The sequence below is a fragment of the Anser anser genome, assembly GCF_964211835.1.
Source record: "Anser anser genome assembly, chromosome: 1".
Lineage (NCBI taxonomy): Eukaryota > Metazoa > Chordata > Aves > Anseriformes > Anatidae > Anser > Anser anser.
This window is the reverse complement of record NC_139720.1, coordinates 6,525,968-6,544,132: the sequence shown is the minus strand read 5'-3', so window position 1 is coordinate 6,544,132 and position 18,165 is coordinate 6,525,968. Positions and strand designations below refer to the sequence as shown.

Sequence of the window (18,165 nt, the reverse complement as noted above, 5' to 3'; positions counted from 1 at the left end):
AGGTTGGGAGCTTTCTTCTCAGGAAGAGCAGTCAGGCACTGGGACGGGTTGCCCAGGGAGGTGGTGGAGTCACCGTTCCTGGGGGTGTTCAAGGAAAGGTTGGACGTGGTGCTTGGGGACATGGTTTAGTGGTGACATTGGTGGTAGGGGGTGGTTGGACCAGGCGATCTTGGAGGGCTTTTCCAACCTTAAGGATTCTGTGATTCTGTCACCAAAGCCCTCCCTCTTTTGATCCAAGGTGGAATGGGCAGTCAGGTTATCCATTTTTATGTACTTTTGTGTACAGGATTGCGGAGTTCACCCATAGAGCTGCATTTCCTATCAGTATCCCATGGTGGTGGCTTATCAGAGAGAACCAAAAAAGGGATGGAGTTTTAAAAATGAGGGTCTTGGTAGCTCGGGCAGCACAGCCTAATGGGTAAGCTGGAAGAGGGACAGTCCTGCTTCGTGTTTTCCGCCTTTATTTCTGAGACTCCTCCTCACGCCCAGTGCCACACCAAGGCAGCAGTTAGCCAGGCGGGTGCTGGCTTCGCCCTGAAGCCAAACTCCCGATTCCCACTGCCTTTCCCACCCTGAAACCCACACAGAGCCCAGTCGAGGGCCGCCTTCCCTCGCTGCCCGGCCTCCCCGACCCCCCTGCCTCCAGGGGGGCCTCGCTACGAGCCCAAAATGGCTGCGGAGGGAGCGGGGTGCGCGGCCGGGGCCGGGCGGCTCCGCGCCTCGTTGCGAGCACAAAATGGCGGCGGCGGCTCCGGCTCTGCCCTGAGGGGACGGCGCCGGCCGGGGAGGGGAGGGGCGGGGGCGGGCAGGGTTTCCATAGCGGCGGCCGCCGGTGTCACACCGGGGCGCTTCCTGGTCGGAGGCCGCCGAGCTCCGGGGCAGAGGAGCGGGGAAGGGAGGAGGCAAGGACGGAGGCCCCCGGGAGGAGAAGGAGGTGGAGGAAGGCGGCGAGCAAAGGTAGGGGCGAGCCGGCCATTGCGCGCCCCCCCCTCCCCCCTATTTCCCGAAGTGGACTCGGCGGGGTCGCTGGGCGGACGCTTCCATTCGGGGGGCGGCGGGGGGGGGGGGAACTGCGGACCTCGCCGTTGAGGCGAGCGGGGTGGGACAGAAGTTCCTCGAGAGCTCGGGGGTGGGGGAGGCGGGCACTACCATCCTCCCCCCGGGGGGGGGGGGGGGAGACCGCGCTGCGCGCACCCCCCCCCCCCCCCCCCCGGCGGGGTCGGGAGTTGGAAGAGGCGGGAGCTGGCTCCCGTAGGGTACTGAGGTGCTTCGGGCTGTTCCATTCCCAAAGCGGGGGTGTCTGTGTGAGGGAAGGACCCTACTATTCTTGCCGGGGGGGGGCAACGTGTGGGGAGCTGTGCGGGGGGTGGCTGAGGGAATCCCACCTGGAGATGTCCCGGGGGCTTTTTGTGAGCTTTAAGTGAGGCTCCGGGGCTGTGGAGGGAGAGGAGACCCCCTAAAATGACCCCCCAGCTTGGTGAGGGGCGCGCAGCCCTGTGAGGGGCTGTGGTGGTCGCCTCAGCTGCTGCTGTGGGGTCGGGGGGTGCTGTGGGGGCAGCCTGAGGGGTGTGGGGGCAGCCTGAGGGGTGTGGGGGCAGCCTGAGGGGTGTGAGGGCACCACGGTGGGGTCGGGCAGCCCTCTGGGGCTGTCAGCACACGGGCACTGACTCCCTGAGGGCCTCCGTCCTGTCAGGGTGACAGGGCCTGGGTGCGCTGCGAGGCCGTGCCGCCACCCAAGGCGGGAGCAGGGAGGTTTGGGGTGGGCGAAGTTTGGGTTTAATGGGACTTCTTGGCACCGCTGCTCGTTGTACCTGCTGCCTCGGCTGCTTTTCGTAATGCCTCAGGTATGTGGGGAAGAGCACCAGCCTCAGAGCTGCGGTCCGGTGCAGGAGGGTCCGCAGCCCTGTGAGCGGCTTCCCAACGGGCTTCAGGCTCCGTGACCCTCGGTCTGCGCCGGGGCTATCAGCGAAAGAGGAAATTATCAGATGTTGGGTGTCTCTGGGCGATGTGGGTGGTTGCCTGCAGGAAACCACCGCAGTCATTGAATGGCAATGGGAGCGAGAGTCAGGTGGTGACTTACAACGCTGTTGCCAAACTCCTGTACCGGCCCCGTGCCTGTACACACCGAGGGTAACTTTCTCCGTGCAGCTTTCTGCTTGGCGCAGGGGGCTGTGCAGACAGCTGTCTGTTGGTACGAAGCTCATTTTTAGCTTTCACTGAGTCAAAGTGGAAGAAAAACACGAGTCTGCCTTGCTCACACAGTGAGCGTATTTTGTGGGGGCTCAGCTCAACGAGAACGCTTCCATTAACTAATTTCGCTGTGCGGTTACTCAGTTTGATGCGGAGCCTGCAACCTAGGGCTGCTGTGTGACAGTCGAAACTCAAACTCTCGCAGGCATGTGTGTGTTAGGCACCGCGGCCAATCAGCAGTGCCTGAAACTAAAAGCAATGTGCTTGGACGCTTTGTAGTGTAAATAATTCCTGCAATGAACAAAGAGGAGGGTGTGCCCTTGTGCTTGTTTCGTTTGTGTTTCGATGTGCTTCCTCATTTGTGGCCAGTCAATGATTTGGTGAAGGTTCTGAAAGAGTAGCAGCCTCACTTTGCTGTGAATGTTGCATTCTCAGTGCAGTGGGCATTTTACTCAGCTAGGATGTTCAGAAGCTAGGTGCGATAATCAGATTTTTTTTTATTGTCTTATTTTGCTAATAGCTGTGCTCTTAAATGGCTTAGTCTTGCTTCTTTGTAGCTACTCTTGTTACTGATTATAACTTTGAAATTAATTCGGCTTGGATGCAGTGGAAAGTAAGTATTTAGCAGAACTGCCTTTTAACCAGCTGTTCATTTATTTGCCCTCTGAGTATAAGCACGGAAACCAATCATTTTGGACTTAATGTTTTGCCAGCCAGCCAGCTATAAAGCTTTAAAACATGTGCTTCTGAAATCTCTGGATCTGTTTTCTTTGAGGGGCTCTAACGTTTTGGTTTGAAGAAGAAAGTAAATGACAGTAAAATACTGCTTTGTGCAGGCAGGCTCCATTTAGACTGTTTTGTCTCTTGTGCGTGCACGTGTGCTGTAAAACCAGTGCGGTTGCGTGCTGTTCCTTTGGTTTCTGGGTCTTGGGAACTGGGGATATAAATTTTTAGTGTTAACTCCTGTGGTATCCAAGTTAAATAGATGCTACAGTAATGTATACACGGACTAGACTAGAATCTTTCACTGACGAATTAAAGGGAATCTCTTTCTCTGGATAGAGTCACTATGCATGGACTTATGCTGTAACTTCCTTCTACTCTGGTTTATACTCGTCATACTGAGACGGAATACTGGGTAAAAAGGAGACCTGGCATTAGTTGTGGAAACAGATAATTGAATGTGTTATTAGTATGCTCAGATTTGAAGTTGTAGAGAACTTCTCCCAATTCCCATATCCCATTCCTCTCTTAGTTAAAATGCCAGTAGTTTTGCAATTATAGAAGCTGAGTATCACCGAGGGCTAGTAAATGTGTTGTCAGTAGGGGAAATACTGGGTTGGACACAAGGGTTGCTCTTCAGGAACAGAGAAGGTTCAAAGGTTTGTGCGTGGGTTTTTTATAGGCTTGTTAATGGCAAGAGGATGTCAGCTACTGTCTTGAATAAAAATACGATTTTTCAAGATGGTATCTGTAAGCAGGACGTGCAATGGGAACATTCTTTCTTTCCCCTGTTGCATAATATTTGGTAGTGTTTGTGTACAGGAGAGAACACCAGGAGCATTCAAAGCAATCAGGTTGTTGGTTAAGAAAGCAAAGTGACAGCGATTTAGTTTCCTAACACGCATCCTTAGGAAAAACATCAAGACTGTATTGCAATAGAAGGTACAGACTTTCTGGTACTTGGCAGTGTTGACTTTTCCTGACTTTCCAGTACTGCTTGCTGTGCTCCAAGTTACAGATAAAATACGAAGCTTTCCTTTTTGGGGAAGTGGGCGCTTTCCAAATAGTCTAAGAAAAAAGCCTTCAGGAAAGTGCTCGAGTTAGGAACAAGGGAAGCATGAAGCACATAAGCAGTGGTATTTCAGAGAATAAAAAATAAATGTAACTGGAAACTTTTATTGGCTAGCGAACAGGTATTAGAAATGGCTAAACAAAATATTTAGATGCAGAAAGCAAGATTGCAAGAACACTTCATGCATGGAAGTCTAAAATCAAGTCACCACGGTATACTGAAACATTCAGTTCTCGTAGTTATGGCACAGTTTGTGGTAGCATATAGCTGCTATATTCTTCACCACTTGTTTCCTTAGTTTTACGTGACTAGGTTTTATGATATGATGGATAATTATGCTATTATTATCATGAAGTGATTTTCAGAACTGGTGCTTTGTTTTTTTTCCTTATGAGTAGCCTTTTCCTGTACATACAAACAATAAACCGTCACCTAATGCGATGTAAGTATGACCTGGCCTCAGAGACAAAATAAGGTGAGGCTGTACCGTAGGAAAATCAGGTTGAATTGGAGAGACCAGTCTTCCAGTTGACTCTGCGTAAGATTGAAGAACAATTTGGGCACAGAAGTAGTGTGGAGCTCCAACCAAAAGTGCTTTGGACCTGGGTGTTGTGCTGTCTGTAAGGCTTGTTTGATGTTCTTAACATAATAACTGTAATTAGTCTGGTAAATGGTTAAATGTCCTGGGAGTTATGTTTGCTAATTTTGACATCAGCAGTCAAAAGAAAACTGACAAGACTGCAGCTCTAATGGTACGGTTTAACCAGACACTTGATTTTCGATTAGGCTGCGTGTACTTAAACGTTTAATTTAGCAGCCGCTCAGGGAGAATTGACGGGACCTGCAATTCATACTGTTGCTCTTCAGTGATTGCACCATCTAATGGCTTTGTGTTCCTCTTTTTTATAATGTTTGCATACATGTTTCTGCAGCACGATACCGTTTTCTTCCCCCTATTAAGCCTCTTCCCATTACTTTTAAAATGTTGGTTGTAAGTTTCAGTGAGTTCTGAAACCGACGGCTTCCTTTTGGCCGTCAGAACATTTTTTTTTTTTTAAACTGGTTTTAGCAATTGCTATATCATCTTCTTGTGATGTCAGCCCAGGCCTATGAGAAGTCGTCAGCTTCTTGGCACGTGCTGTAAATCTGTCTTGTTGTTGTTATTATTTTTAAGCCTTAGGAGATCAGGAGTGTTGAGACTTGAAATCTGAGTCAGCACGAGATACGATCTGGCTGGCCGAACACAGGTGGTCAGGTTCAGCAAGTTCTCGTTGGTTTGAAAAGAGGAAATAAATCAGACTATGCCTGAACTCTGTGCAGGTATTAGAGGAAAACTTTATGGTTTCATAGATATGTTTGTCTTTTTTTCCTCGGATCTCAACTGTGAGGTGAAGTTATTTCAGTGTAACTGTTCTATCGGGTTGCTTTTAGCAGCAGGATGGAGATTATGCAATATTATTTTAAAAAATGTACTTGCTGTGCTGTCGTTGTGGAAGATTAAGTCCTGCATGTTTCGCTCCACGGGAAGCCAGGCCTATTGTTAGTGAATCCATAGCTGCCCTACTTAGGTGCCTTTTTCTCCTTTCAATTAGACGGAATGATCCCATGGTTTACAGTTACTAGAAATTGTAACTTTTCCAGGTTTTGTTTCTGAGGAAGTGCAGGATGCTAGTGCCAACCCAGGTTTATTTAGTAAATTTCTTTGTAGCTCTTGTGTTTCAAAGAGTCTCTCTTCTATTGCATCTTCTCGTTGGCTGATGTTGTTGAAGGAAAATACTACTTGATGGTGTTTTTAGTTACTATATCTGTATCATAGTCTTTTAATTTCTTGAGAATGTTTGCTATCTGTTGGGAATGGTTAGTGTTTCTGAACTAATCCGTGCAAACAAGTTTGTAATGTTAACGTTAGAAGAAAGTACACATTTTGAGTTGATAAACTTCAAAATATAGCCGTAAGCAGTAAAGTTCCTCACTCATAACAAATACGTTTTTGTGTTCTTTATTTTTTTTACAAGGAAGATTGAAAAGATAATAGGAGTTTATGTATAACATTTACTTATTTAAAGCTGAAAAATTATTTCTTTCTTTATTTTCCTACTATCATCAGGACATGTATACCTCTGAGAAACCTTCTCCAACAAGATACCTTGCTTCAAGACCTGCCCTGGATTATATGCAAAGAAGTTTCCAGTCATGAGTGAGTAGATTCCTTTATTAAAAACAAACATTTTGCTTGTAGTTGAGAAGAAATTTTCTTCTGTAATGAGCTTTGGAAGGTGGTCCTTCCTTCAGAATATTCTACTGAGTTCTGCCTCTTCAGTCCTTCGATAAGAGACGCCAAGATTGGCAGATACTGTTCTTAACCTGCAAAGTTTTGGTCAATGTGTGCTCTGTAAGGCTTCTGTGTTGGTAGCCTGGTGTCGTTTTCAAGAAGGTGAGTTCTGAAACAAGCTGACCTTTGTTTTTTCTTCAGCGTAAACGAAATACACAAATGTGAGGGGAAAATGTCTTGGGCTTGCTCAAAAACTCCAAAATAAGTGAGTGTCCAGTAAATTCAAATAGCTGGTAAAAATCCAAAATAAAATGAATGGGCTTCATTTTATGGGGAAAATAAATATATTACTCAAATGGCAGTATAGAGGTCTGGTCCCAAAAGAATGTTGGCGTGTGTTAGGAAGATAGAAGCCACAGAAAGCTGTGACCGAGGATCTGTTTCGGTAGAAAAAACGATGAAAGCAGAAGTTCTGTTTCAGACCGTAGCTGATGGTTAAGATAATCACTTTTTAGCAAACTGTTTTGAGTGAATGTCTTTCAGAAGTTTTTGTAGATGTGAGACTACTTAATATAAATCTTGGCAGCAACGTTACCTAGCCTTGCATCGCACAGGAGTAACGATATAACTTCCTAAGCACAGGAACTGTGTTTATAATACAGCTTAGTTTCGATACAACTACACCAAATCTGTTAAAGAATAAGCATCTAATTCATAGGATAATTATATCCTATGTTAGTAAAATAAGTCTGTTTGATTTTTCTGGCAGGAAGTGACTAAAAGAAAATTGTTGGTTGAATTTCTTGTCAAGAACAAGCTTTGTTTTTTTTTTAGTATGAAATCTGGAAAAAAAAAATGATGGAAGAAATGTTTGCTAATTGCAGCAAAGAAAGAATGCACCAAAAAATGACTGAAAGAAGCGCTGAATTTCAGGGTCTGTGCTTAGTGCAGATTGAACTGTTTTAGTACTTAAATAGAATTATATCTGTTTTCCTTCGTATTGCTGTTCACGCTTGTTTATTTCCCGATGTTTAAAGTATTTGAAGTTTGGCATAAATGACGCCTTTACGAGCAGTAATTCACGTACCTGAATATCCTGACTTGTCAGACGCTGCTGTATTAATCATCATTCATTTTTAGAGCATCTCGTGCTGTCATCGCCTAATGGATAGTCTTAAATATATTTGTCTTTTTAGCTTTTGAATTATAGTTGCGGTGTTGTGTGACTCACCGCGGTGTTGCTGTGATGTTGGTTTGAGTATAACAAATGCTGTCATTACTCGAGCAAAACACCACTGATTTTGATAAGATCTCGACACGATTTTACACTGGAAGGTTTGCTCTCTATTAGGAAGGATACCTGTATTCAAACGGAAGGTAACGCTTCGGCAGCGCTTTTTGTGGTGGTTAATAATAATGTTAAGCAAAACGCAGTCTCCTGTTTGCGGGAAGAGCGCCGCGTTCCTCCGTTAGATGAGATGCTGAAGTCTGCGCCGAGTGATGGGCTTCAAGGACACTACTTGAAAATGCTGCTTTTTTTAAACATTTGAATTAGAAGAGATTCAATATTTACATTCGGCTGTTCTTGGACTTCTTAGCTTACTGTTTATTTCAGAGAAACTTGAATTATAAGCTCAGTATTTGTAGCTTTGTGCTTCTTTCCACTAAATACGTTATTGTACAAGATATTTATCATCTTAAGAACATACATTTACCTGCATGCTTCTGGATGTGAAAGCTTATACACAAAATACGTGGTAGCTAGAATAGTTAGAAGTGTTGAAATGATGAGAGTCTTTAACACTCCAGTATGCCAAACGTGTGCATCATCTAGTGAAATTCAAAATGAAAACCTTTCTAAAAGGAAAATCTAAAATGCAGGGACGTCAAACTTAAGAAGTTTAATGTTGTGTTGGTCAGAAAATTCGGACTGCTGTTATGTACAGACTACGTTACAGAATACTACTTGTTATTTTCTTGTGGTAGAATCCCGGACTGGTTTGGTTCGGAAGGGACCTCAAAGCCCCCCCAGTGCCACCCCCTGCCATGGGCAGGGACACCTCCCCCCAGCCCAGGCTGCCCAAAGCCCCATCCAGCCTGGCCTTGGGCACTGCCAGGGATGGGGCAGCCACACACCTTACCCTCTTAGTTTCAAGCCATTTCCCCTTCTCCTACCACTGCACCCCCTGACACAGAGTCCCTCCCCAGCTTTCCCGCAGCCCCCTTTAGGTATGGGAAGGCCGCTGGGAGGTCTCCCCGGAGCCTTCTCTTCTCCAGGCTGAACACCCCCAGCTCCCTCAGCCTGGCTCCACAGCAGAGGGGCTGCAGCCTCTGATCATCCTCGTGGCCTCCTCTGGACTCGCTCTGATACATCCCTGTCCTTGTGCTGGGCCCCAGAGCTGAACGCAGGCTCCAGGCGGGGTCTGACGAGAGCAGAGCAGAGGGGGACAATCCCCTCCCTGCCCTGCTGCCCACGCTGTGTTGGTGCAGCCCAGCACACGGTTGGCTTTCTGGGCTGCAAGTGCACATTGCCGGCTTGTGTTGAGTTTCTTGTTAACCCCCAGGTCCTTTTCCTCGGGGCTGTTCTCCATCCATATCCTGCCCAGCCTGGATTTGTGCTTGGGATTGCCCTGGCCGAAGTGCAGGGCCTTGCACTTGGCCTTGTTGAACCTCTCAGGCCTGCCCAGGTCCCTCTGGATGCCATCCCTTCCCTCCAGTGTGTTGACCACACCACACAGCTCGGTGGTGTTGGCAGACTTGCCAAGGATGCATTCAATCCCACTGTCCATGCCACCAACAGAGATGTTAAACAGCGCCAGTCCCAATACTGACCCCTGACGCAGGAACACCACTCGTCACTGATCTCCACTTGGACAGGGAGCCACTGACTGCAGCTCTTTGAGTGTGACCGTGCAGCCAGTTCCTTACCCCCCAAGTGGTCCATCCATCAAATCCGTGTCTCTCCAATTTAGAGACAAGGATATCGTGAGGGACAGTGTCAAATGCTTTGCACAAGTCCAGGTAGCTGATGTCGGTTGCTCTTTCCCTGCCTCCCAGTGCTGTAACCCCATTGTAGAAGGGCACCAGATTTGTCAGGCACCATCTGCCCTTAGTGAAGCCCTGCTGGCTGTCCCCAGTAACCTCATTTTCCCTGTGCCTGAGCATCGTTTCCAGGAGGATCTGCTCCATGATCCTGCTGGGCACAGAGGTGAGACTGGCTGGCATGTAGTTCCCTGCGTCTTCCTTTTTCCCTTTTTAAAAATGGGGGTTCTGTTTCCCTTCTTCCAGTCAGTGGGAACTTCACCGGGCGGCCACAACTTCTCAAACACGATGGAGAGTGGTGTAGCAAATATATCCGCCAGTTCCCTCTGGACCCACCGATGTATCTCATCAGGGTCCATGGACTCGTGCACCTTCAGGTTCCTTAGCTGGTCTCAAACCTGATCTTCTCCCACACTGGGCAGTTCTTCATTCTTCCAGTCCCTGCCTTTCCCCTTCTGGGGCTTGGGCTGTGTGGCTGGAGCTCTTGCTGGTAAGACTGAGGCAAAAAAAAGCCACTGAGTACTTCAGCCTTCACCATGTCCTGGGTAACCAGGTCTCCCGTTTCCTTCACTTGATGCAATGTATATTTCCACTGCTGCTTGGGAAGGACTGGTCTAGAATCTCGGTCCTAAAATGAATCCTAAAAATCACTTCTGTATTATCTGCCCTAAATTTATTCACAGGCAGTTCATACCCATTTGATTTTCTGCCAGTCTTAATCATTAGCTAGAAGAGCTGCTTCTACCTTGCATCAAATTTGTTGTTCTAGCAGTGTGTTAAAAAAGCACAATATTTTATTGAAGCAGCTCCTAGGAGCAGTCTGTGATATCTTGGTGCTTAAGAAATACAACTTCAGCTTATTTTTAAGCAAATGGCTGGTTAAAATTTTGCAGAAAGTGAGGGGGGGAACACTTGCTGTTGTATAACTTCGAATAGTTACCAGGTGCCTGGGTAAGTGCCTTGGATCCTGATTTGTTGTATCTGCAGGACTGGAGGAGAGTACGGGTAGAATTGCCAAGTCCAGCATCCACGGCAGCTGGTTTTTGCTCGTGGGCAATGCAAAGAAACTGAAAAGGTGCTAAGACAGGCGGGCTCTCTTAAAGCTTTTATTTCTGTGGAAGGCTTTTATAAACGTCTGCTTTCATAAATAAGGCGAAGATTAATCCATATTTCAAATTACACTGTAGTGTTGTGACCTCGTTATTCTGTGAGGCGCAGATGCTTAAAGGGGTGGGTATGCAGCGTACCCAGGCTAGATCTTGATTTATTTTATGCTTAAAGATAGCTTGTCAGAGAAACCCTGGCTGTATCTAACCTGTCAGAAGTGTCACACCACTGGCAGAGCTGGTTTAATCTCTTACGTTTTCTCCAGTTGTTGACATTTAGCTGCCAGAAAATGTGTAGTGTCATGATAAAAATTCTTAGGCTTATAAACAGTGCTCTTTATGTTTGGGAGTTTTCCTGTGCTTTCTCCTTTGAAGAAAGGTCAGCGCGATGAACTTGCTTGAGCTGCCTGCAATGAATTTGGTTTGCAAACAATTAAACTAAATGTTAGTATATACTGTTGCAACAAGCTGCTGACATCTTCATTTTTTTTCCCTTAAATGTACAGCATGCAGTGCCAACTTTTTTTTTTTTTAATTCTGCTGTCATAATAAATTCTACAGAATAATTCCTTCCTGACTTTCTTTCTTCTAGTTTTGTTTCCCACACCCTAAAAACTTAGACTGTGTGCAGTTGGGAAGTGAACCTGCTATTCTTCATGCTTCAGTATAATCTGTTTAGGTTTTCTTTGTGACCGACTGAGCACAGGGGTGCGTTTGGTGTGTTTGGAGAGACGCTGTGCAGTGTAACCTTATATTTTGGAATTGGTCAGTGTGGTCTGGTAATGAGGTGGGAAACCTTTTGCTCTACCAGTTAAAATCAAGACCATGACGGTGCGATTAAAGACTGCCTCTCTTTGATGGTTCCTTATTTTCTTGACCTCTCATTACAGCTGGCTTTCTAGTGTGTGTTTATGGAGAAACCTTAGCTTTTGTGATTTCTGAAAAACAAAAACACACCAAAACCCACATTTCCCTCCCTTTCTGAGTTCCTGTAGTGTGTGTAAAGAAATATATTTGGCTGTCAGCTTCTGTGTTCGTGAGTAATAAATCTGGGAATTAAAACAGGTGACCTGTTCAGGTCAACCTTAAAGATGTAATGCATTATTATATCTCTTTGCAACTGAGAAAAGAGTCTTTTGGATTTATGCAAAAACTCCTAGGCTAAGAAAAGTCTGTCTGGTTGAGGCTGCCTCAGTTTCCCCCTCACCCCTTTCAATCTGTTCTCCTTTTATGCCAGAATGAATCGATAATGAACTGAGGAGCAAGTCAAACAGTTGATAAAATAAATGCTGAGAAATGGGCAATGACCTGTATCTCAAAGGGTGAGGTTGTTGCACATTTTGGGTAGTCTGGAAAAGTTGTTGCGAATAATGTTAAGGTTGATTCATGCAGCTTACAAGGCTTTTTAGTCATCAGTTGTTTTCAATAAGCCGAGATTGAAAGAAGGGAGAAGACTTTGTGATTCACAGACAAAATTGCCTGCTGGAGGAGGAAAATGCAAAAGTAAGCTAAACTATGTCCCTAATGAATAGCTAAGGGATGTCGGATTATTTTCTTATATTGCAAGCTAAGGTTTTGTTTTATTTTTTTGAACCAAGTACTCTGAACACCCATTTTAAAAATATAAGCTTGAAGATGCAGTGTGAAGTGTTTTCTGTATCAATTGTTCTGATTTACTGAGGAATTAAATTCTAATCTCTAGAAATACTGTCATTTGAGAAATAGCGAAGAAGCTATTGCCTCCTGGGTCATCTTTACTGAAATTTGAAGTAGTAGTTCTTTATGAAAAACCTTTTTGAGGTCTGAATGATAAAGGGCTGTAACACAGGTTTCAAAAAGCTTAATTTGAAAACTTGGGACACTTTAAAAAATACTTTAAGAGTTAAACAGTTGAATCGCAGGGCTTTTTTATTGGTACCTGGAAAAGAATGAAATTCACAAAATACTTTTGTGAACCAGGAATCTCTTGCATGTTGCTGACTCCTAAAAATAACCTCACTGATAACATTGCTATTTTTCTTATATTTGCTCTGCGTTTTCTTGAAGCTATCAGGGTAACTTGGCAGTTTATATAACCGTAACGACATGTGTGAGTTCTTGGATCGGAAGAAGCAGTAGTTTAATAACTTGTCTTTTGTGAAGTCGGAGGATGATGCATGAAAAATACATGTGTATGAAGGTGTCTAGCTCTTGAATCTAGCAGTCAGGAGAAATGCTTACCATTCTTGATCTTGCTTCACTGATACTCTTCTGTTTTATCTATCTATATATTTTCCACTTTTATTTCCTTCAATTACTGGTAGCTAATGCTGTGTGTATGCTGGCTGTACTCCTTATTATGCAGCTAGTCCTCGGAGAGGCTGTCGTCAAGCGTGCAGGAGATGAGTTTTCTGACTTGAAACTGATTTAGAGGTAACGGTTAACGAGTTACAGAAACTTCTGTGAACTTGCAGAAAAACTTCTGATGAAGTTGGATTTCATTTGAAAGGTCTGGCTTGGAGAGAGAGCCAGGACTGAACTGAGGGGCTTCAAGATTTCATGACCCCCTTGCAATGTTGCCATAGCCAGTAGAGATGGTGCCGTTTCCCTGTCTCAATTCCTGCATTCTTTGTTGTGCAAGCATTCATGAGGTTGATTTGAATTGGGTGGGCTCCCTAACCTGTTTATTACATGGTTGCGGCAGTACAAACCATTCATGCAGCTAAGTGAGCAAAGCACAGGGGTGAGAGTAAGAGGTCAGTGGGTGAGACGGTTCTCTCCAGTGTAACGCTGTTTTTACCGTGCTCGTTGTGTGCGTGGAACTGTCGTAACGTGGAGCAATACTCCAGTTCCACCGTGGAGTCATCTCAGGCTTCCTCAACGCTGAGTGAGGAGAGGCATCTCCAGAGGGCTAATCAGATCCTAGATGACCCAATTTCTCACCAATGCTGTAATTAAACCTCTCCTCTAAATACAGAGGGCTTGTTAGTCAGAATAAAATATAAACCACAGTACTTTACATGCACAGAACCGATGCATCACACCAAGGAAATGTAGGCATGTTAGTAAAAACTTGCTTGTTTTCTTAATATTAACATTTTATGATGTTGGATTTCTTGTTGCATTGTTATGTCAATTTATGTAACTTTTGAGACCCTGTTACTTTTTTTGGCTGATAGATTTAAATAACTGTACAATCAGAACACAAACGGGGAAAAAAAGCTGTTTTTGAAATCTGCTTGCCTTTAAACTGACTTTTTAGATTAACTTTTTCGTAATCCTTCCTTTTATTTTTGATCACTTCAGGGTATTTAGGACTGCTAAGTTGTGGCTTTCCTTGCACTTAGTCTTTATTTTTAGATTGGAATAGGAAGACAAACATTTTTGAGTTTGTGGGGTTCTTTTGTTCTGTCTCTTTTTTAACTGAATGAAATAAATCATCAATCTCCATAGACTGGAGTGAAGTCACTTTCTTTTCTTAAGCCTTGCAGGAGGTTGCAGCTACCAAAAACAACAACAACAGCAACAAAAGATTTATATTCAGAAGCTGTGCTTCCAGGTGGTATATTGAAGTTCAGTAATCTGGCTTTTTATAAGACCTCGTCAACAAATAGTTATTGCTTAGTGTTTACTGTTTTATTTAAATTAATGTATTGTAAAGCTAATTGTTGTAAAATCCTTTGCATAGATCTCCGATATTTTTTGAAAGTCTTAAAGTTTAAAAGCAGTTATTTTATTTATATATGTCTGTCATAAAGACAACTTTCAATATTCCTTCAGTTGGGCTCTCTCTTTCTCCCTGCGGGTTTAAGTTGATGGTCGATGGGGTTTGTTTAAATTAGTAAGTGCAATATAACACCTACGTTTAAACTAACACAATTTCTGTTTGTAAACCAAGATGTTGGCAGGAGCAGGAAGCTATTGTTAGCCTTAAACTGATAGGAGAGCTGTGGCAGAAAAGTTACCATTGTGAATACTTTTGAAGATAGCCCACTTATTGTACACCCGCTTACTGGTCCCTTTTTGGATACTTTCACTTCACATATATTCTTTGTCGTGTTTGCAAGGAAAACTAAGGTTGGGTTATTTAGAAATTATTTACTTAAAAAAAGTAACTATTTTTGTGTGCGCACCCCCGTAATGGCAAAGATGACTTATGCATGATGACAAATTATAATATGTATGTATATAAACATTTAACAACATTCATTACATTTTATATAATATACTTTTGTATTATTTTCTATTTATAAATCACATTACACAGACAATTCCCTTTATTTATATCTATATAAAAAGGAAGAGTGTCTTTTTTTTTTTTCTAAATTTGTCTCTTGCAGTTTTCATTGATGGCCAGTAAGGACTACTGAATTGAGAGTTATGACAAATTGGTGTACACAGAAGTACATGTCTTTGGCAAGATAATACTCTTCTGTTACTTTTTTTTTTCCTTTTTTAAATCTGAATCTTAAGTCTTTGGACCTATGTCTGTACTCCTTTATATAAAGCACTGCACAATGATGCCCTTATTGTGGATCTTTGGTATTCCTGCAGCAGAAGGAGCGAGTAGCAACGAACACTGTAACCTTGTTCTCTGGAGTGAGTATCAAGTATCCGCCACTATGTAAGCAATTCATATTTCTCGGATCCTATTCATTCCTGCGATAAGTTGAGTGTGGTGGTCAAGCCCATTCCAGAGGGAAGGATGCAGAAACTCGCAGCTGAAATACGGGCCGAAAACCGAGAGCTGGAGCTGTCTGGGCAGGCACCCACCCCTCACACAAGGCACTGTGTAGACACAGAACAACATTTTCCTGGTTGCTGCAGGGAGGACTTTGCAGAGGCTCCCGTATTAAGCACCACACTGTTGTAATTTCCCATTGAATTAGAGGATTTGCAAAAGAACAGCTTAGTCAGATGAAGGGTTTGAAACAGGCTGAAAAGGAATTCTTCCAGCAGCAGTGCTGAGAGGTATTTAAAAGACTTTCCTTGCCTGTTGTGAGTCACGGCGTTTTCCCTTTCCATACAATCGGTGGAATAATATGCACTGCCGTGTTGGAAAAATGAAGCCGTTGCTGCTCAGTAGTGTAACTTTATCACAGCTGAGAAAAACGTGAGCTGTTGCCTCACTTTGTGCTATTTCTCCTATATTCAAGGAAAAAAAACATCCTTGATTTATAGGCCGTGCGGTTATTTTAAGATAAATCGACAATATTTCAAGAAAAACTGCTCTGACATTCTTTATGCGCTTTCTGATAGGAAACAACTTTGATTTGTGGCATGGATTGAAAATACTTGGGGTTATCATAAGTTAGGTAATAGAAGTAATCCCAGCAGGGTTACTGGCTCCACGAGTAGCTCTGTATTTGTTTAAATTCAAGATTTTTTCTTTACTTAAACTGTCCGATCTGTTGTCTCTTCAACAGTTAAAGGGTATTTGCAAATGTTTGTGTAAACAAAGCAGCTTCGCTTAGGTGATGCCCTATCAAGCAGCTGTTTATAAGGTTCGTTTAATCTCTGGTTGCAAAAGAGCCCTACTACAATTAAGAGATTTTCATTCTTAAAATTATGTGGGAGTCTGACAAGATAGCAGTGGATTTTTTTTCAAGGCTCTTGGTATACCTGTACCTATCCTGCTCAAGATTTCTAAAGTAATCACCCTCCCCCTGGCCCTATTTTATGTTGCATAACATAATCAATTCTTGTCTGCGGTAGAAAGCATACCAGCGTGCTATAAAATCTGCAGTGCTTTTGGCCAACGCAGTCATTAATCTAATAGAACATTAATATAAAAGGGCACTTTGTTTTAATAAAGCACTTCGCTTTGCCATGTGAGAGTATTCTTGAATGCAGTCTTTCTCTTTTACCATTGAAAAGCTCTTTGAAAATCTGGCTAATTCCGTGGCAGAGTGCTGAAAGGCTCACTCAGAGCTCTTTCTCGGAACGGGAGTTAACTTCCCAGAATTTTTAGAGATGTAGGGGAGTAACCAGTAATCTTACCAGGATGTGTTTTGCTGCATTCAGTATGAAGCTTTTTCCTTCTCTTTACTTTGTAGCATAATTTTTTTTTTTATAGCCTTTTATGAGGACTGCTATTTTGTGGCGCTCCTGATTCTGAATTGTGCAAACACTCTAATGACACAGCCCTCCTTCCCTGCCCTCACCCAAACTTACTTTTTGGAAGTGATGCTTGCCAGCTGCAGCACTCTGTTCTTATCAGGGATGCTGTGCTATGGCTGCTATAGCCATACTTTGTAGCCAGGCTGCTCCACAGACCCTGATTGCCTTGCATTCGTAGGAGAGGTTATATTTTATATTTCTCTATATCTGGTTGTAAAAACTAGATAAACTTTTAGCGTCTCTCTCTTTTTTTTTTTTATTTTTTAAACGTAGTTACCATAAAAGTTTTTGAAAGAAGTAGGGCTTGGTCTTGGGGGATGAGAGAGGAAAAATTAGGTTTATAGTTAGCCTTTAAAAGATGAGGTGCAGGCTGAGAAGTGTCACTTCTGCTTTTTATTTCTCCCTGTGCTTCCTCCCCCTACCATATTCCTTTCTATGCCAGGAACAGTGATAAAAACGGCCACAGATTTCCCTTTAGCTATGTGGTAGGAAAATATTTCGTAGAGCAAAGGCTAATGAGTCACTTCTAGTGACGTTTCAAGATTTATTTATTCCCCATGCATTAAAATAAACAAAAAGAAATAATATTTATGTGAAACTCGCTGTGAGACATTTTTTTTTTTAAATTGCATCAGTCGTAAAGTGTAACATCCATTCTGGAGAACTAACTCCTAATTTATGTTCTTGTACAATACTTGAAACTCAGTGATCCTGCTACATGATATGCCAAGGCATACCTAACGGAGCAGCTTAAAGGCTAGTCTACAGCAAAGGGAGGATGATGGCACTACTTTTCCTGTACCTCTAGCGCTGGTACAGACGTACAGTGCCTGACTAACACTGGGCAGAGTGTTGCAGTTCTGTCCCTCGTTCAGACCGTGGACAATGCTCGACTGAAACTTGTTGGCATCAGTTTAAATTCTCTACGGAGAGAGCACGGAGAATAGTGTATGTACTACAGTCTGCTAAAATTGGGACTGAAGCTCTACAGCCCGTACAGTTCCTCTACTTTTGCTCTTGTAATAGGTAGGTAAGATGCTCATCAGCTGGAGAGCGTGCTTGTCTTAAAATAAAGCTGGACTAAGAAGCCTGTCTCACACTGCTGCTTCCTGCCTCTGCCTAGCACCGGTGTAGTTTGTCTGCTAGCAGTGTGGCTGAGAAGCTCAGGTGTTTCCACCAAGTTTTCCCATTGGTGGGGGAGTAGAGGAACTCTTTGGTAATAGCTGTCATGTATGTAAATTGCAGGAAATAGGACGGGATTCAAAGCAAGTGTAACATGCTACTCAGAGTGCTCTACAAAGTTAATTCCACTCCTAAGAGCAGGAGCAAAGCAGGGAGATCCCTAGAGATAGCCACAGCTGGCCACTGTCATACATATCAGCCATAACTCTAGGATTAGCTTTAAGTAGTCATGGTTAACATACTTGTCATTTTCAACTCTAATTACTAAGCCTGGCTTTTTAAATACATCAGTTAAGTATATTTTAAAGACGTGTTTTCTGAGTGAATGTACGAGGAGAGCAGGAGGCAGATTAACACACGGCTACAGTAAACAAATAGATCCAGACACACTTCCTTACGGAGGGTGGATTGTTTCTGATACGTGTGACCTTCAGGATAATTTCCTTCAGTTACTTTTGAAGTACTGAAGTCTTTCAGTT

At 43.6% G+C, this 18,165-nt stretch overlaps 1 protein-coding gene across 9 annotated transcripts in view; it reads left to right on the top strand.

Moving 5' to 3' along the window:
• The first annotated feature begins 797 nt into the window (after window positions 1-797).
• Window positions 798-18,165, top strand: part of USP6NL (USP6 N-terminal like) — a 118,785-nt gene continuing 101,417 nt past the window's right edge. For 3 of the 9 annotated variants that reach the window (XM_083819765.1, XM_083819763.1, XM_083819761.1), the window contains exons 1-2: window positions 798-957; window positions 6,093-6,182. In XM_083819765.1, the coding sequence (XP_083675891.1) occupies window positions 6,179-6,182 (4 nt within the window). In that variant the 5' untranslated portion in view covers window positions 798-957; window positions 6,093-6,178. The other 6 variants (XM_083819764.1, XM_083819762.1, XM_083819768.1 and 3 more) reach the window with 5 other exon arrangements.